Here is an 18,291-nt window from a genome sequence, read left to right as displayed (position 1 = left end):
TACGTGTTCCTAAATACTTGAAAGTTTAGGAAGAAATATTCTGGCGGTATTAATTTAAAAATCAATCAAAGGTTCGTTTTCTTCGTCCTCTTCGGCACCTAATTCTATTGCAATTTCACCAGTCCATTTCAGATGCGAAATAAGTTTTGCAAACTGCTCAATATTTCTAGGATGTTCACCATTTCTTTTTAAAGCATGAAAATAATTCTCAGTAATTTTAATTTGCTCAGCGCTAATTTCCTTATATCTATTCTGCGCTAGCATTATAACCGTACTTATTGCCGTACTTATAACACGCACCTATATAATTGATTTCATATGTAAATAAAATTTGTAATAATGCAATAAACCCACAATAAAAATATAGCATTTAACTTGAAATTTACCAGCTCATCCTTATTACATTCTTCTGAAAATTCATGCTCACTGGAGTTTTCTGCTTTCAAGATATTTTCAAAATTTATTTCGCTAATTGAATCGTCTAGGAATTGTAACTGAAAGAAGAAACTAATATAGTATTTTTTTAATTCATACAATTTTATAAATTATTTTTACCCTCGATGAGGAAGCAAGTGGTTCGTTATGGGAAGTTCGATGCATCGTAATGAAATTTGATTGAATTTATTAATAACGAAAGAGAAATTAATTAAACAGAAGTCTTCGGGAGAAATTAGAGCGCGACTTGTACGTTAGACACGCGCATCATAACAATGTAATGCTTAGACGTTCATTTTTTCATTTATCCAAAATAACAAAAGATGCTATAGAAAACACAATAACCTGTCAAATGTAAAATTACAGAACCTCATCATTTTGTCCCAGGCCAATCAATCAAAATTCTCGTAAAGAGTTCCGTACTGGAACTCACGCGAATCTTCCAAAGATGGATTTTCGACTTTAAATAAAAAAAAGCAACCAAAGAATCTTAAAAAAAACGTTAAACTGATCAAGAAAACTAAATTGACAAGTCAGAGTTTTCTCGAAGATTACCTCACCGGAGGATTTCCAAAGTAAGCAAACGAAAAAATGATTGAAGTATTGATAAAGTTATATATATAACCGATGGGGTGTATCTTAAAAACACTGAGAAAAATTCTTAAGGGGGAACCAAAATGGCGACCCGGAGGGTATCGGCTCCGCGCATGACGAAAACCGAACAGCTGCGCCAGGCAAAGTCTTCAGCGGTGGTGAGGGAATATCAACAAAAGGAATCGAAAGCAGCAGCACCTGAAGAGCCACGAAGGAGAGTATTGCCGAAACGGGGTCCACCGCCCTCGGACCCAAAAAAAATAGATTTTCAACGTCCCGGTTTGACGAAGGCTATGCTGGCGCGCATGAAGCACGCAGAAAAATTTAAGGAAAACTTGGAACGTAAAGAGCAGGAAGCACAAGTGAGAAAACCAAGAAGAACACCAGCCCCAATTTGTGGAGACGCCAGGTTTTTCAAATATTGACCATTTCCTTCCTTTTATTATTATTATTATTTAATTAATTTAGAGGATTGCATCAATTTATTCATTTGTGTCATGCTTGTTTTATTTATTTATAATTATAGTATTTTTAAGTGTAATTTATAATTATTATTGTTATACTTATTAGCCTCAAGTTTCTGAGGTCCTCGAGTATGAAAGTTTTTTTTTATCATTAAGATATATATGTATAGGAAGATGAAGATTTTATTTAATCCTAAGTGTAGGGCTTTCTTCAATCTGTACTAATAAGTTTTTAATCTTTCAACAATATTTCTATGAAAATACAGGCATCATTTAGCAAGTGAAACTCACCAAATCACCCAAATAGCTACAGAAACTCTATTCCAATGTCGCCATCTAAAACGAAATAATAAATTAATAAAGTCCTTCTAACAATTATTAACATAAATATATAATCCATCATATTGCAATATTAAAATTCACAAATACCTTGCTACTCACTCTGACTATAATTCATCTGCAACTTGCTAGCTACATTAGAATATAGCTCTTTAACAGTTATTTTTAATCAACGATAGTGTATCAAAAAATCAGAGTAAGTATTATACAGATTAGGAAGAGAACGAACACAGAGAAGATCTGCTAGTCCGCGAAGAGGTCCGTCAGGTTCGAGAAGTAGAGGACCATCTCCAAGAAGAGGTCCTTCCGGTGGTCCACGCTCAGGAAGAAAAAAACCACCGGACCCAATTCTTGAAAAGAGTTTAGAGTTAGCCAGAGAAATGAATGCCGAGATCGTGCAAGCTGAAATGTTAGGAGATGGTCCGGTGGAGAATATTTTAATTCCTCCAGGAGTCGTCAATGGCGACCAACCAGTCATCGTCAGCCTGCCTCGAACAGGTTGTCCAGGAGGTGGAGCGGAATGTACAGGAGGTACCAACGTGGCTAATAGGTCAATCCAAGCTATCAGGTAAATAAATACTCTTTGCTTTCGTTCAAATCTGTAATAAAATGACAGACATATTTTACAATTAGCGAAACACTGGACGAACAAGATGCAGTGGAAGCAACGGCGGTACAAAACAAACTGGAGGAGCTTCAGCAAGCTAGACGAGAATTTGTAATTACTGTGGCGAACGTTGGCGGTCATGCGGTGAATATTGAAGACACCGAAGAACCATCTTTCTTGCACCAAAGTATAAGGTCTCCAATGATGACCCATTCAAGACAGCCACCTTCTCCAGTTACACCTCCGAGGCTCCTCTACAAGTGATTTTTCTTCATTAGAAATAAAAAAATTGTTCATTGTATTTTTCTATAATTTTACACTTTAATGTTTAAATATTACTTTAATGGAAGGCTTCCAGACGTAGAAGATGAAATGTTTCGGGTAGAGTACGGTGTAGACCATCCGGACGTTGTGGCTGCAAGAGAGTTTGCAAGAAGAGGACTCGCAACGGTGAGGGCACCCTCTGACTGTGCCAGGAGATGCGAAGACGACCTTGAGAGGATGCTTCGACAACCTGTTGACAATATTCTGGATATGTCCATGCACGACATTCTCGACGATAATGATTTACCCCCTGAAGAATCTTATCATGGATTCGACCCTGAAGACCTTGAGAGGTTCTTTGACCTTGAGAGATATCCACCGCCTCCAAGAATTCGCAGTATTCCCCCTCCCGGAAGAGAGCGCCTTAACCCAGATTTGTGGGACCTCGAAGACCCTTGGTGCAAACCCTGCGCTGCCCCGGATGACCGTGACCTCATAGAATTTGATCTTATCGATTTTTAATAAAATGCTGCGAAGCATTTTATTTTTTAACCCGACTGTCGTATCTTCACAAAAAATTATATCGTGTGAAATATTGTCCGTATATTCCAGTTTTGAGCACCCTTTACAATCGTTTTACTATTTCCTGTGGCTTTGATATGCTATTGTAAACATGAATTTATACAATGATTTTTTCGTGAAACAGATGACTTCTTATTTATTATATTTCACATTAATCTGTGTGGTTATAATTTTTTCATTTCTTTAAGTAATTTGATAAACTCTGAGCACAAGTTGGAATTGTTCTTATGGTTTCGTTTTGGCAGGATAATTTTGTGGCTCCGTTCATTTTAAGAACTGGGTTATATCGCAAGCCGCCTTTTCTTCTTTTGCTGATACTCCTTTCATTGAGAAGCGTTTGTGTATTGGGTAATTTTTTTAAGACACCTGATAGACGCTCTTTAACAATCTGCGGCCAAAAGATTTTATTTCAATCTATATCTCATTTACTCCAAGATATATCAAATGTACGGTTAATATATGCCAATCGAAAAATGAAAGTGAGAAGAAAGCAAAGTTTTAACTTATATCGCGATAAATTAAGAACATGATATTAGCACTAAATCTTATATTTATATACAAAATATTTTCTTGGGACCCCCCATCCCCAACCTGCAATTTTCAAGTAGGCGTAATATTTAACGGAACATATTGATTATATTCAATTTTATTACTTGAATTTTTCGAGCTGATACCACAAACGTACGTTTCGGAATATCAGGTGGTTTAACAAGCCTCCATACCTATTGATTTAATTATCTTATTAATCCATAACTTTTGATCAATCAGAAAGTTTAATTACCCTCTCCATTAAAGTGTCCTCATCATCGCAAACATCGACATCGGTTTCATTTCCATCCACGAATAAAACTTCCGTCGCATTTTTGTTTCTCTCATTAGTATTAACAAATCCGAATGATTCTTCTGCACAAAAATCATCTTATCGAGAATTAAAATTAAATTATCTATAATTATATATATTTTATCAATTTAAAAATGTAAGTAACTCGTGCTTGTGTTCTCCTAACCTGCTACTTCAGAATCTTCCGGATCAACGAATGATTTATAATTTTTTTCAAATCCACTGCTATAAATTTCCAAAAATTCAACGTCAGTTTTATAATTTTTTTCTTCCGGTTCTGGAGGCGAACAGCAACAGTTCATTTTTTCATTTTTTTTTTTTCTTTAAATCATGATATATATTTTAACATTTTTTCCCCAACACACGAAATGTTTTTACACACTTATAAATTTCTGTTGATAAGGAAGAGCTCGCATCTGCAATTTGAGTTTCGTTGTATTCGTCGTTTGTTCAGATGGCGCAGTTTTAATTATGTTTTTTTTACAAACACCTGCCAGAAAAAATCTCAAAAAATATTCCTATAAAATCTGTTCACAAAAAAAATATTTGCTTCAAAATGTACAACAATAAACGTCAAATCTGATTATCTTTGCGATAAGAGATATCAAGATTACTTAAATTATCGAATGCTTGGTTGGTACTCACATTGCTCACTGAATTTTTATATTTTTCAACTTAGCGATATTGGTCGAAAATGTTTAACGAGACAAGGATAATAATTGTCGGTGCGGGAGCTGCTGGAATTTCAGCTGCTTGCAGATTATATGAAAATGGCTTGCAGAATATTACAGTCTTAGAAGCCAAAGATCGAATTGGTGGTAGAATAAATACTCAAGAATTTGGTATGTCAACTTTTTTTGCTATTTTCATTCAAAAAGTTTATCATTAATTAACTAGTAAAAATTAGGGGATAATGTAGTGGAGCTTGGAGCCCAATGGGTCCATGGGCAGAAGAACAATGTCGTATATGATCTTGTTTCTCAATATAATTTATTGGACTCTTCAAGAAATTTACAAACCTTTTCATCATACGTATTTGCTACACCTAAGGGAAAGATAATTCCAAAAGCTGTCAGCAGCGAAGCTCTAAATCTATATTCTTCTATTGCTCATAAAAGGCTTCAAGAAACAGATAGTGTAGAACAGAATTATGGAAGTTATTTTGTTAATGAGTAAGTTTACTTTTTTATTTATCAAAATTTTTGTAACAAAATATTATCTACAAATGCATCAATGTCGCTTTCTCTGAACCATGCTTGCAATACCGGATGCAGATCTGAATTAATTACCATTTGAACATCTTTATCTGATACAATACATCTAGTCCGATTGTTGCAGCATTGATTCTTGACAAATTCATACCTTAGTAGGGAGTAGATATATTTTACATATTTAGCATCTAGATGTGTCTCAAATTTATAAGGATTTGTTGCATTGTTATTAAGTTTTTCAATATACTTTTTAGTTAAAATTGGAACAATATAGTTTACCTATAAAGTAAGCATATTTTAGAAATTATAGAAAAAAATATGCAATTTTTAGCAATTCCATGGATAAATTAGTTACCTGTTTAAAACAATCGTCTATGAATTCTTCGGCCCTACTATATACATACTTTTCTTGTTCTTGAAGCATTAATACTCCGATTTTTGGCTTCTTAGATCTGAAAACCTTGGCTATATATTCTGCAGCTTCTTGCCCATCTTCGGCAAATGTTAACATAACTATACTGCCATATGATTTTTCAGTCTATAAATACAAAGAGTAATTGTTTATTTCCAATTTCTTTTTTATATAACTTCATTTAAAATTTAACGAACATATTTTGTTATCTTGCTTGCTTGTTTATCTACTCTTATGCATTCTGAACACTTATCTTCTTGTTTGCTTTGATTGCTTAACTCTGCTAATGGACTTAATACCAAGGGAACTCTTGGCAGACTGTCTGGTTTAATTATTGTATCCTCTGCAATTAAAACAATAATAGTATTTTTTGATGGTACTTGTTTAACATTACGTACCATCTGTATTTTTTTTTTGAGACAGATTGCTAACTAAATCATTAATATAATCCTTAATTTGATTAATTATATCTAGCCTTTCAATCTTTTGCAAGACGATCAAAATTTTATCAAGCGTTGCTACTGGGCTCTGAACATATGCTAATAATACATAATATGTTGGATCTTGCAAACCTTTAAAATCATAATCTATACACTAAAAAGAAGATAAATCTATTAATTTGTAATCATAAAATTGTCATAATTTATACTCACTCGTATTTGTTCTGTTGTTAATTCTAAATGAGCAGCAAATTCTTGCCAACCACTGTACATTTTTCCTGTAGCTGTGGCACTTAATAAAAGACATAATTTTTGCAATGTTGCCTTTCCTATATTTTCAAATAAATAAGCAGCATGAATTTTTGATGCTGCTCTTTGCAGATTTAAAACCAAAGTATCCAAATTTGGTGGTGCTTCTACTTCATTCCTAAGTTTCTCCAAATCTGGGTCAATGTTTCTGGAATTTGTATGTTTTATATAAAAAAATATTAACAAACATTTACCTATATATTGTTATATATTAATTAGATATAAACTTTTGTTTTCTACCTTGAATTGTACATTTTGTTCTTAGGTGATTCTAAGGACCAAAATGTGAGACATTTAATTTGATATGACAATTTTTTATTTATTCCATGATTACTGTTGGTATCACTGTCAGCATGCATGTTCCCCACTACTCTGTTTATATCAAGGTTGGTGAATCATGCCCCAAACTGGTTTGTCTGCCAAGATTCAAATGTATTAATTGAAGCTTAACTATATTATTTGAATATACCTTAATATAGTATTTAAAGGACAGTTAATATATTGGAAATATTTGTGAATTTTTTCAGATTCTACAAAAATATAAAAGAAAATCCTGTAATTGAACTAAATGAAGCTAAACAATTTTTAGATTGGATAGAAAAATTTGATAATTCTCTACAATGTAGTGATTCTTGGTTTGATGTTTCTGCAAAAGGTCTTAGGGAATATTGGGAGTGTGATGGAGATCCATTGTTAAACTGGAAAGATAGGGGATATAAGACAGTATTTGAAATTTTAATGGTAAATATTTGTTTTATCAAGTTTAAGTTTTATATTTTAATTGACTTTATCTTTTTCAGAAAGCATTTCCTAATTCACCTAAAGCTTTACCTATATTGAAGAAAGTAGAATTTAATAAAGAGGTATACAGTATAGATTATCATGCACCAAATGAAATTGTTGTTAAAACAGCTGATGGAATGAAATATTCTGCAAATCATGTGATATTTACAGCATCTTTGGGTGTTTTGAAAGATAGACAATCGACTATGTTCCACCCATTTTTACCTTCAAGAAAACAGCTTGCTATTAAAGTATTTGTGAGATATTACTTTTAATATCTATATTAAATGAAAATACAAATTTTCTATATTTTTTGTTTCAGAGTTTAAATATTGGTACAGCAAATAAAATATTTTTAGAATTTCCCCATCAATGGTGGGAACCAAATAGTGCTGGATTCTGCATGATCTGGCCAGAAGAAGAAAAATTAGACTTTTTAAAAACCAATAAAGTATGGGCTAATTTAATCAAAGAATCATTTGTTTTTTGTTATCTTAATAATACAATATTTTTTATAGGATAGCCAATGGTTACTCGATGTATTTCAATTTTTTACTGTTGATTATCAGCCAAGAGTCTTGTGTGCTTGGATTTGTGGCCCTAATGCACGATACATTGAATCATTACCAGACTGCACAATTCTTGATGGATTATCTACTTTATTAGAGACGTTCCTCGGAAAAACTTATAATGTTGTCAAACCCGATAGAATGCTTCGGTAAATGTCTTAACATAATTAGTTTTGTACTTTAACAAATTAAAAAATTTCCGATTATTACTTGATGCAAAGGTCAAAATGGTTTATGGATAAGCATATTCGTGGATCCTACACTTTTTTGAGCATGACTTCTGAGGAATTAAACGTTCGACCAAGAGACTTGGCAGAACCTATCACGGATGCTCGTGGTAAACCGGTATGCATCGATTGATTATTAGATATATGCAGAATGTAAAAACAATTATTTAAATCAAAATAAATTTACTGTTAGATACTGATGTTTGCCGGTGAAGCTACTGATGATCATTATTTCTCAACTGTTCATGGAGCAGTTGGGAGTGGTTTCCGAGAAGCGGACAGATTAATTCATCATTACAGGTAAACGTATGATTATTATTAAATCTTTCTCAGACACAGTGTAGATATTTGATTTTTTGTATTAAAATTTTATGTTTTAACAGTTTTTAATTATGTTTTGGTTTTAAATGACAATTTTAAGACTGATCTACAGGTGCTCTGTTTTTTTACTAAATTAAACATTTTTCATTTATTTTTACACCCTGTGCTTCTATTGATTCGCATGCTTTTTCATAGGCAATTAAAATCACATCTTTAACCAAATCTACATTCTTCATAATAAATGGATTATGGTAAAATTCAAATACATACAAATATTTCACATATAATAAAATGCTTAAAATTGTATACAAAGTACTATATGTAATATATTAAGAATATAGCACGTTGATTTTTGTCGAATGTGGTATTACATTGTAAACATGTTGTGTAATAAGTAGAATTAGAGCAAAGAGAATATATTTTTGTGAGATACTGCATGTTAGTTAAGCTTCTTTATAAACATTGAAAAATCCTAGTTGCTTTCTTTCCAAAGAATTTTTCACCAATTCGCGTGGTTGATTAAGGCAGGTCATTATGAACTTCAATAGCAGAGGAAGAACATTATGTATTATAAATCAACCACAAAGAACGAGAATAATTATAGTAGGAGCTGGAATGGCTGGTATAGCAGCGGCTAAAACTTTGGAGGATAATAATTTCAGGGATTATTTGCTATTGGAAGGTAATATTTTTTTAAATAAAAATTATTTATTTCGTAATTAATTAAATATAACATAAAATAAATATACAGCTCAAGAACAAGTTGGCGGTCGAATAAACACAATAAACTGGAATCAAACTTGGATAGATTGTGGTGCACAATTTTTGCATGGGAACCAGAGCAAATTGGCGGAAATTTGTTACAAAAATCATTTATTGTCTGCTCAACAAGCGAAGGATGGCGAAGGAATTTTTCTGTTACCTGATGGCACCGAAGTACCTCAAAAATTTGTGTATGAAATCGACGATCTAATTCGCGATGCTTTGGAGGAATGCGAGGATAGTAAAAGAGGTGAAATTATACAACAGCAATATGGGAATATTGGCACTTATCTAAAAGCCTGTCTAAAGTTAAATTTGTGCCAAAAAAACGAATCTTTAATGATTAGAAAAATCAAGCGACAGATATTCGATTGGAATGTTAAGTTTTTAATGATCGATAATTCTTGTTTTACACTTGAGGAATTATCGGTAAAACATTGGGGAAAATTTAAAGTAAATTATTTATATAAAATCTCAACACAATATTAATAAAACCAATATAATAATTTACACGCAAAAAAATAGTTTGTAGGTGGTCCAGAACATCTGCTGTTCAAGCATGGGTACCAGGCTTTAACAAGAACTCTTACTGATGGGATAAATAAGAAGAATATAAAACTAAATACTGTAGTTGATAATATCACTTTTAAAAAGATTCTCAGTAACGATGAACCTCCGATATCAGTGACTCTGTCAAATAAATCGCAGATTCTTTCGGATTGTATAATTATTACATGTTCTCTGGGTTACTTGAAAGAGAATCATAAAAGAATGTTTGGCTCTTCTTTACCTTCAAGTTGGAGTCAGGCAATTAATAGCCTCGGCTTTGGTGTCATAAATAAAATATTTCTTTATTTTGATGAGCCTTGGTGGGACTTAAATGCTAAAGGATTTCAATTCATGTGGCCCGAAGACTTTAATTCTCTCGGTGAAAAACTCGCTGCCTGGACCAGGTACCTTACAGGATTTGATATTTTACAGAATATTCCTGGTGTACTTCTTGGCTGGGTTGGTGGTGAAGGAGCCTACATTATTGAGGAACTGAGCGAGAAGGTAGTAGCATTGGATTGTATGAAGTTGATAAGATATTATTTAAAACGTGATAATATACCTGAGCCAAAAATGTGCAAACACACGAAATGGTACAAAAATAAGTTTATAAGAGGAAGTTATAGTCACATTACCACTAAGTGCGATGATCTTGATATTACTCCAGCCGTTTTAGCCGAGCCTTGTTGGCTAAAAATTGCTCAAAATGGATGTATTAAAGTAAGTAACCAAAAATCTTAATTAAAATGAATAGATAATGAAAATAAAAATTTCAGAATGTTCCAGTGATGATGTTAGCTGGGGAGGCAACTCACGAAAGTTTTTATTCTACTACTCATGGTGCTTATGAGACAGGGGTGAATCAAGCTCAAAAGTTTTTAAACTACTACAGTCAACAGATTTGATACTTTATATTTCTTGTGCAATATATACAGAGTTAATAATATTTTCCACAATCTTTATACATATATAAATAATATATTGTTTAGCTCTCTACAACAATCAATCATTCAATATGAATTATTTCAATTAATTTCTCTTTTAATTTCTTTATAATGCTTTATTATTTTTATATAAATTTATAAGTCTTTCGGCTTCTCTCCAACCAGTTTCGATCGCTCCGTGAACGGTCGAGTAGCTAATCGGATTTGTGGCTTCTCCAGCAAACATAACTCTCTGAAAAAATAAGGCGTACATTATAATGTTATTTGTATCGTTTAAAACACCTTTCTCGCATATCTTACTGGTATATTATTTATAACAATTGGTTCGGATAATTCTTGAGCCGATGCGCCAGTTTTTTCAGTCTCAGGGCTGCGATAGCTATAAACTCCTTTAAAGTGTGGATTCGAATACCATTTACTCCTAAAAAAGTAATTAAAAGTTGCAGAATATCAATCTTCATATACATTTATCATTTTCTTACCTGATTAAGTCGGTAGCCTCTGTTATATTATAATCTTTTCCTAAAAATTTATACAACAGACCCATAGTGTGATTATAAACCAATTCTTTAGGCAGTTTTTCCATTTCGCGCATTCCTTTTCCAGACACCCATCCAAGTAATAGTTGGGGCTTATATTGAACAGGCCCAAATCCTATCAAACTGAGCATCCACCTTTTTTCCGGCTAAAGTGAGTAAAATGAGATTGAATGAAGGAAAATTATTTATTGTATATAATTATACATACATCAGCCTCTAACTCTTTCTTATCCTGCTCAGACCACAGGAATAAAAATCCAGAAGTATTTCCAGTGGTATCCCACCAAGGCTCGTCAAAAGACAAAAATAACTTTCCTGCTACTCCAAATTGAACTCCCTAATTAGTTGCATTGGGATTTTAGTAAATTAATTATTAATAAAACCATCAATTACATAAATCAATTTTACCTTAATACTGTTAACTTTTGTATTGCTCAAAGGAGGAGTAAATAGAGTTTCATAATTTGCCTTCAAGACACCTAAAGATGGAGTAAAAATAACATGATCAACGATGAGCTCTTTTCCATCACTTGTGGTAATTGTAATTTTTCCATTTTGATCAGTGTAATCAATTTTCTTCACTTCTGTGTTCAAAAGCGTTTTATTTAAAACAGGTAATTCCTTAGTTGGGTCTGGAATTTTTTTCTGTTGGCCATATAATAAGATAATTAGAATCACATTAATAGCTTGGTACAATTAAAATGTTTTTTAATTAACCATTAGGATTTCCAGAATGGTACCATATCCTCGTTCCTTCCAGTTAATTAAAATATCACCTTCGCAGCATTGGTCAGGCCAGTATCCTGCTATCGAAACATCGTCCCATGAATCCGACGAATCATAACTAGTTTGTATCAGATCAGTGAGATACAGAATTTCACTCTTCATAGTTTGATTTATTTCTGGATGCTCGGCGAAATATGTTTCAAATCTATGAAGTGAATTTATTCCATTAGAATTTGGTCAATCAACCTAGGCATGACAAAGTCATACAGTCCAAGTGCCTAAGAAATTTTCTTGCTGAGGAATCATCAGTTTTTAGAGAATACAAATGAATGGATGTATACATCATCAAAATATGAACCTACGTAAGTTGATTTGAACTAATTAGAAACCAAGTTGACACTTAAATAAATCTCGACTCTTCAATACAATTTTAGAGTAAAAGTTGTTTTGTCTCATAATTAATCTCACTTTTAGCCCTTGGATCACTCTTGACCCTGTCACGCCTTGATTACATCAGATATTTGCTGAATTAGTTTATAATAATATACTCGTGATTAAAGAATTCTCCGAGAGTGTTATTGACCCATGCAGAGAGATTTAAAGGAACGTCATAGAAGCGTTGGTAGAAAGCTAATATGGATTTCGAAATTTCAGGATCCATTTCGATTCCACTGGAGTCATAGAGGAACCTATATTTTCCCTCCATGGAAACGTGCTCCAATAAACCTAATGGCTCGGCAAGATTAAACACAACATTATTCACTTCCCCGTGAACCCATTGCGCTCCAAGGTCGACAACGTAATTCCCTACAACGAATACTTAGCATAAATATAAATTATGATAAAAAGCCTTCCAAGTGCTTCAAAGAAAACATAATTGTTATAAAAATACTAGTCTTTATTTTGAAAGTAATATAACGATTAATAATAGAATTCTAATATTTAAAACTTATATAATAATTAGACCTTAAAATTAAAGTTTCGATACCTTAGCTGGTTTAGAGTTAAAAATCTTACCAAACTGAGTCGTGTGGACTCTTCCCCCGATTCTATTCTCAGCTTCTATTATGATAACATTTTCAAATCCATTGTCAAGTAATTTTGATGCCGCGGATATTCCGGAAGGACCAGCACCAATAACCGCTATTTTTGGAGAATTCTCGTCGGCCAAACCTTGCTGAACGAGGATAAACAGGAAGACAAACCAAGAAAGCTGCATGATTTTTCTAAAAATCACCAGAAATAAAGTTAAAAAATTGAAAAAACTTGTACACATTCGAAAATCAAAACCTTGTCTAATAATAAAAATTTAACACACTGTATAGATTGGATATCAACGAACATATTAAAATAAGAAGAAAAAAGATTAAGACAGTAAACGAAATCTTATATATTAATGAAATAGATGGAGATGGCTTATAAATATAAATATGAAATTTTGAAAATATTTGTGAATAAAAAGAGACGCGATAGCGAAAGAGACTAACTGGCTTAAAGGAAGGCCTAGAGAAGACTGATTTAGTGACTGATCCTCATCATTAATAATAGTATCCAACAGATAACAATCGAGCTGCTGGATGCAAAAGTTCTCCAAAAATTCATCTCGGTTCATCAAAGGTCATTGCTGGCTGGCGTGAACATAATCTGCCTTTCACGTATAATTATTACGTAAAAACAATCGTATCAATAATGTCCATTGGATTTTTCCGATACAGCTATGCAAAATAATTTTTTTCTAACTTATCTAACGCAAATACAAAATTTCAAGGATCTTCACGAAGTGCCACTTGGGTGATGCGATAGTGGATATATCTGCAAAATGGATCAATTATTAATACAGAGTTATCAATTAAAAAAAATATATGATAGGAAGGAAGTCTAACTAAACCGATTTTTCTGCATGCTATCTTTTTAGTGGTGTAACCTTGACCCATGACCTTGCTGAGCTTCATAAATACTGGATCACAGGTCACAAAGACGAGCCACGGATATCCACCTCTCTACATAATAATAATAATGGCCTTTCACTCAAAGTTTACTAGCAACCTGCTATGCATCGTTTTCTTTCTCACAGTGACCTTAGGCTCTCCGAAAAATTCAGGTTACTTATTTATTATTTATATACTTTTTCGATCGCTTTCATCCTTCTCGTTTTATTTTATTTTATTTTTTTTAATAATCGCCCCAACCTGCATAGCCCATACTTCAGCTTCAACACAGTTTTCTCAATTCGTTTCATCTTTCTTGTGTTTATTCTGATATTTTTAATTAAGTATCATTTCTACCAAGTGCTTGTTGTGATAATTAAATAAGGATTGTGGTTTTAGATGCTTCAAAAAGGAGCCATAGCAGCTCGGACAGAATAACCGTAAGTCCAAATAATCCTTTTTTAAAACAAGAATGGACCACACCTATACCTTATAGGGATAATCCTTTTTTAATCACCACAGCTAATCCTCTGGCACAACTAATTAAGAGCAATGGCAAGCAAATAATTTGTTGTCTTTTCTTTCTTAAACAATTGCTTGATAAAGAGATTTACACTAAAAGAATTATATTTATTATTACAGTTTACACTCACAATCCTTTTCTTGTACCTGAAACTCCAACACGAATTGACAATGCTGAATACAAAATTCCACTTGAAGGTGATTTGACAGTCATCATTGTTGAGATTCCTGGCTCAAGCGAGAAGCTGAAAAATAAGATAAATGTGAATAGGCCATCTCCAGCTCAAAATGTACCGTTTAAAGCCGAAGATGCTTCACATTCAATTCCATCTGTGCCAACTAAATTTGGTGGAGCAGACATTGATGAAGGATCAACCGATAGTTATAAAGCTAAATCTGATAGCAGCAAGTTCTAATTAAAGATAAACCAATTATAAATATTTATTGTTTTTTCTAATGTTTATATTCTTTCAGAATGCGAGGAATATAATAAAGAGATTATGGGTCAGTCGGAAGGATTATCTTTGACTGGTACAAATGGAGGAGTTATTACAGTGGATAATGATAAATGCACAAATTCACAAGGATTCGTTTCTGGAGGAACACCAACAACTTTTGGTGAATTCCCTCATATGGTGGCACTGGGTAAACGATCTATAACAGGAAACTTTACATTGTACTGTGGTGGCAGCTTAATTTCTCACTCCTGGGTACTTACTGCTGCACACTGTACTTATGGACCAAAGTAATGAGCTTATTTATTTAAAATATTTTTGAAAATATGTATAAGATGGTTGCTGAAAACAAACTCTTCTTCCAGTGGAAGCCCAAATGCCGCACGTATAGGTTTTCAAAAATTAAACGATGCATTAGGTATTGCTACTGGAATTAAAAGAATAGTGAGACATCCAACTTACAAGCCTCCTGCTATGTATGCAGATATTGCACTTGTCGAGTTGCAAGATCCTGTTACTTTTAGCCACTCAATAAGACCTGCCTGCCTTTATCAAAAATACGATAGTGTACCCACAAGAGCTTGGGTCACTGGTTGGGGCGCTCAAGAATTCGGTATTGAAATAAATTATATATCCCTAGATTATATTTAATAATTTAGACAGTATAGCTTTGTCTTTGCTTTCCTTATGAATTCGAAAGTACAAAAGTTATATTTTTATTTTGGTAGTCTTGATATTAATATAAATACTGAAATCTAATTTATACAACTTAAAGGAGGAGATCGCAGTACCGAGCTTAGAAAGGCATTTCTCGACATAATTGATAATGTACAATGTTCCATCAGACACAATGGTTCATTATCTGTTCCACATGGAATTGCACCCAGTATGATCTGTGCTGGAGATCCTCAAAATAATTGGACCAGAGACACTTGTTCTGGAGATTCTGGTGGGCCAATACAAATTGCTCATCCAAACCATATTTGCCTTTTTCAAGTAATTGGAATTACCAGCTTTGGTGAAGGTTGCGCCGTTGTAAATTCTCCAGGGGTTTATACAAGAGTTTCCCATTATTTAGACTGGATAGAAGGCATTGTTTGGCCATAAAAGTTATTGAAATTATTTAATTACTTTTTTAAGGTAAAAAATACTTTTTATTCTTTCACTAATAATTGCTATAATTATCATTAAATTATTATGAAAATGAGTAACGATGACTTATGATGTTTCTTTTTCCTTAGTGTACCATAAACTTAAAAAACAGCTGTTTTTTTAATTGACTAGAGAATTAAAAGTTTAAGCTATTTAAGAAATCAGTCGGTTTTAGTGAAAGAAATCAGTATTAAAGTCATGATACTTTGGCATCGTGTATTGTTCTCCAAGTAAGTCCGTTACCATAAGGACCATGCATGGATGGAAACATAACATTCCACCAGCTCCTATAGAAAAGAAAGAAAAGTTATTATCTGTTTAGAAAATAAATTCTTAAGCTTTAATCAATTTATACCTTCCGGACAATCCTAAAAATAACCTCCAGTTTTCTCTTGAACCTAAATTATATGGATTTTCGTACACTTTTCCCAAAGCTTTGTACTTCTCTGTTTCTGTAGAATTTATGCGAGCTTCTATACTGGTTTCACCTCTGGTGATTAGGCCTGCATGCCACCAGGTCAATGCACCTAGAGCAACGAATGTAGCAACGCAAATTAAGGCAGCAAAAATAATTACTTTTCTCTTCCACTCTCTCTCCTTATTCTCCTCAGCTAGTCTTGCTATTTCAGCTAACTCTTCTTTGCTTAAATGGTCCATTGATTCCATCTGGAAAAAAATTGGAGATTACAACAGTATATTATTGGAAGAATTCTTTAACATGATACGTACTATTGGAATGATTTCAGAATTATTAATGCGTACTGGATGGCCATCTAACTCTGGTTCTTGAGGATAAAAAATTTCTTGATATGCGATTTCTGCTCCAAATATCATTATAAATAAAACACCAGTTACTGTAAATGCCATATACTGAAAAAAGTGCCTGTGGTTGAAGTGTCCAACACAATTATTTAACCATGCTGCATTTTTCTAATAAGAAAAACAATATCTGCAAAAGTATTTGAATTAAATTGAAAATTAAGAAAAAAAGGATACGACAGTGATGATCCATTTTCAATATGCATCTGTTGCATACTGAACAATGATGAGTCCTAGGTGGTTTTGGTTTTATGCATTTTTTACAAATACTAACAGCCTCTGGGATAAGACCACCCTGTGGAGGATATCCAGCTGGTACTTTAACACCCATATAATAATGGAAGCAGACATTCATTAACAGCCAGTTTCCAATTATCAACAAAACTATTGTAAGAGATGGACTTTTTTCCCAATAATATGGTAGTCCAATCCAATATGCTATGTACACAATACACACAGTCAGTAGACCCACCATTACTACAAAAACCTATTAACTAACATATTTAGTAAAGATTTTTCAGAAAGAATTATAGCTTTACACTTATATGAGGAATAAATTGACAATACTTACAGGTCCTAAACAGGCAGTAAAATTTTCCACAAACCAAAATATTGGTTCCATTAAAACATCGCAAGCATAATTCCAGCTCATAAATTCATTGTAAAATAAGGATTTGCATATTATTTGAAAACGATACCAACGTTGCTTTAAACTAATTCTAGGAAAATAAAAAATCAAAGATATAAAAAAGAAAATATCTTATCTTGGCAGAACTCACCTAATGATCTTTGGTATTTTTGCAATGGACCAATGGACCTTAGCCATTTTTCTTTTTAAATTGAATAGTTCTTTATACAAATTGCGAAAATGTCACAGAAAGCGCTTCTAAGAAAATGTCAAATTGACGAACGTTTTTCAAATGAAACTTTATACATAGCATACCATATTGACATTTATGAATTTTCTCCATATTTTCACCTATATTTAATTATCATTTTTCTCTAACGATAGCAAATGTAAAAAATTAATATATCATTGAAATGAATTATAAACATTACAGGGGTGAACTCAATTGTATATTGGGGCAAAACTTTTCTTAGGTTAGAACCAGGTTAGAACTGATAGGTTGGATTGGAAATACATCAGGAGAAGTTGGATTTGGAATGGTAGAGTCAGGAAGAGTTGGAATACTTAGAATTCAGAATAGCGCCCTCTAACTACTATTAATACACCAAAAGTGTATGTAAAATTTAAAAAGATAATTTATTAAACTCAACTCTTCCAGTTCTTAAATCAATAATTTATTTTAATGAAAAAAGTCTCTTAAATGTTATTTCACATACTGAATATTTTTATAAAAATTCTCTTTCAGCTGTTAAAAATTTGTTAATTATATTTTCAATGGTTTAAAATTAACTTTTTAATCTTGCATAATTAAAAGAATTATATATTACACACAAATTATAAACACATGAAAATATTATGTACCAGCATGT

General features: G+C 32.7%; 7 protein-coding genes across 17 annotated transcripts; 3 read left to right on the top strand and 4 right to left on the bottom strand.

The window, feature by feature from the left end:
• Nucleotides 1–1,112: 1,112 nt before the first annotated feature.
• Nucleotides 1,113–3,243, top strand: LOC136777072 (uncharacterized). The gene is made up of 4 exons (XM_066733129.1): nucleotides 1,113–1,438; nucleotides 2,044–2,400; nucleotides 2,466–2,633; nucleotides 2,790–3,243. Exons 1-4 carry the CDS (start codon nucleotides 1,113–1,115, stop codon nucleotides 3,223–3,225), a joined length of 1,287 nt encoding a protein of 428 aa, XP_066589226.1. The 3' UTR covers nucleotides 3,226–3,243.
• A 10-nt stretch (nucleotides 3,244–3,253) lies between these two features.
• Nucleotides 3,254–4,522, bottom strand: LOC136777075 (uncharacterized). Of its 4 annotated transcripts, none has more exons than XM_066733135.1 (4): nucleotides 4,293–4,522; nucleotides 4,067–4,203; nucleotides 3,971–4,007; nucleotides 3,254–3,673 (listed from the first exon to the last, which is right to left on the bottom strand). In XM_066733135.1, the coding sequence occupies exons 1-4, from the start codon at nucleotides 4,426–4,428 to the stop codon at nucleotides 3,666–3,668; spliced, it is 318 nt and encodes a 105-aa protein (XP_066589232.1). In that variant the 5' UTR covers nucleotides 4,429–4,522; the 3' UTR covers nucleotides 3,254–3,665. The 4 variants fall into 4 exon arrangements, 3 of the variants coding, with proteins under 3 accessions (XP_066589232.1, XP_066589230.1, XP_066589231.1); XR_010823214.1 differs by having other exon boundaries at nucleotides 3,262–3,673; nucleotides 3,939–4,007; nucleotides 4,067–4,229; nucleotides 4,293–4,416; XM_066733133.1 differs by having other exon boundaries at nucleotides 3,264–3,673; nucleotides 3,939–4,007.
• Nucleotides 4,523–4,607: 85 nt separating this feature from the next.
• Nucleotides 4,608–10,623, top strand: LOC136777067 (spermine oxidase-like). 3 transcript variants are annotated; one of them, XM_066733118.1, is made up of 12 exons: nucleotides 4,608–4,968; nucleotides 5,034–5,298; nucleotides 7,026–7,239; nucleotides 7,299–7,532; nucleotides 7,604–7,732; nucleotides 7,800–7,999; nucleotides 8,072–8,195; nucleotides 8,271–8,377; nucleotides 8,923–9,080; nucleotides 9,150–9,613; nucleotides 9,686–10,429; nucleotides 10,486–10,623. In XM_066733118.1, exons 1-12 carry the CDS (start codon nucleotides 4,821–4,823, stop codon nucleotides 10,612–10,614), a joined length of 2,916 nt encoding a protein of 971 aa, XP_066589215.1. In that variant the 5' UTR covers nucleotides 4,608–4,820; the 3' UTR covers nucleotides 10,615–10,623. The 3 variants fall into 3 exon arrangements, with proteins under 3 accessions (XP_066589215.1, XP_066589216.1, XP_066589217.1); XM_066733119.1 differs by lacking the exon at nucleotides 4,608–4,968 and adding an exon at nucleotides 6,764–6,884 and having other exon boundaries at nucleotides 5,159–5,298; XM_066733120.1 differs by lacking the exons at nucleotides 4,608–4,968; nucleotides 5,034–5,298 and adding exons at nucleotides 6,637–6,655; nucleotides 6,764–6,884.
• On the bottom strand, nucleotides 5,160–6,825 carry LOC136777074 (uncharacterized). Its single transcript, XM_066733132.1, has 6 exons — nucleotides 6,739–6,825; nucleotides 6,403–6,646; nucleotides 6,148–6,343; nucleotides 5,947–6,092; nucleotides 5,693–5,875; nucleotides 5,160–5,616 (listed from the first exon to the last, which is right to left on the bottom strand). The coding sequence occupies exons 1-6, from the start codon at nucleotides 6,750–6,752 to the stop codon at nucleotides 5,320–5,322; spliced, it is 1,080 nt and encodes a 359-aa protein (XP_066589229.1). The 5' UTR covers nucleotides 6,753–6,825; the 3' UTR covers nucleotides 5,160–5,319.
• Nucleotides 10,597–13,672, bottom strand: LOC136777070 (spermine oxidase-like). Of its 2 annotated transcripts, none has more exons than XM_066733122.1 (9): nucleotides 13,406–13,672; nucleotides 12,936–13,144; nucleotides 12,467–12,725; nucleotides 11,910–12,123; nucleotides 11,601–11,837; nucleotides 11,401–11,529; nucleotides 11,136–11,338; nucleotides 10,954–11,074; nucleotides 10,597–10,885 (listed from the first exon to the last, which is right to left on the bottom strand). In XM_066733122.1, the coding sequence occupies exons 1-9, from the start codon at nucleotides 13,528–13,530 to the stop codon at nucleotides 10,760–10,762; spliced, it is 1,623 nt and encodes a 540-aa protein (XP_066589219.1). In that variant the 5' UTR covers nucleotides 13,531–13,672; the 3' UTR covers nucleotides 10,597–10,759. The 2 variants fall into 2 exon arrangements, with proteins under 2 accessions (XP_066589219.1, XP_066589220.1); XM_066733123.1 differs by lacking the exon at nucleotides 13,406–13,672 and adding an exon at nucleotides 13,237–13,277.
• Nucleotides 13,652–16,832, top strand: LOC136777071 (tryptase-like). 4 transcript variants are annotated; one of them, XM_066733124.1, is made up of 8 exons: nucleotides 13,652–13,709; nucleotides 13,834–14,019; nucleotides 14,246–14,401; nucleotides 14,489–14,773; nucleotides 14,843–15,113; nucleotides 15,189–15,436; nucleotides 15,599–15,963; nucleotides 16,065–16,200. In XM_066733124.1, the coding sequence occupies exons 2-7, from the start codon at nucleotides 13,851–13,853 to the stop codon at nucleotides 15,928–15,930; spliced, it is 1,461 nt and encodes a 486-aa protein (XP_066589221.1). In that variant the 5' UTR covers nucleotides 13,652–13,709; nucleotides 13,834–13,850; the 3' UTR covers nucleotides 15,931–15,963; nucleotides 16,065–16,200. The 4 variants fall into 4 exon arrangements, with proteins under 4 accessions (XP_066589221.1, XP_066589224.1, XP_066589223.1 ...); XM_066733127.1 differs by lacking the exons at nucleotides 13,652–13,709; nucleotides 16,065–16,200 and adding an exon at nucleotides 16,722–16,832 and having other exon boundaries at nucleotides 13,719–14,019; XM_066733126.1 differs by lacking the exon at nucleotides 13,652–13,709 and having other exon boundaries at nucleotides 13,719–14,019; nucleotides 16,065–16,319.
• LOC136777073 (palmitoyltransferase ZDHHC16A-like) lies at nucleotides 16,124–18,167 on the bottom strand. Of its 2 annotated transcripts, XM_066733130.1 has the most exons (6): nucleotides 17,574–18,167; nucleotides 17,366–17,513; nucleotides 16,972–17,281; nucleotides 16,705–16,895; nucleotides 16,331–16,641; nucleotides 16,124–16,262 (listed from the first exon to the last, which is right to left on the bottom strand). In XM_066733130.1, exons 1-6 carry the CDS (start codon nucleotides 17,618–17,620, stop codon nucleotides 16,172–16,174), a joined length of 1,098 nt encoding a protein of 365 aa, XP_066589227.1. In that variant the 5' UTR covers nucleotides 17,621–18,167; the 3' UTR covers nucleotides 16,124–16,171. The 2 variants fall into 2 exon arrangements, with proteins under 2 accessions (XP_066589227.1, XP_066589228.1); XM_066733131.1 differs by lacking the exon at nucleotides 17,574–18,167 and having other exon boundaries at nucleotides 16,972–17,288; nucleotides 17,366–17,501.
• Nucleotides 18,168–18,291: the final 124 nt, after the last annotated feature.

Source organism: Prorops nasuta, unplaced genomic scaffold, assembly GCF_024137725.1.
Source record: "Prorops nasuta isolate Cenicafe-Biocafe unplaced genomic scaffold, Cenicafe_Pnas_1.2 PNAS00010, whole genome shotgun sequence".
NCBI classification, from domain to species: Eukaryota; Metazoa; Arthropoda; class Insecta; order Hymenoptera; family Bethylidae; genus Prorops; species Prorops nasuta.
This window is presented reverse-complemented; position numbering and strand designations above follow the sequence as displayed.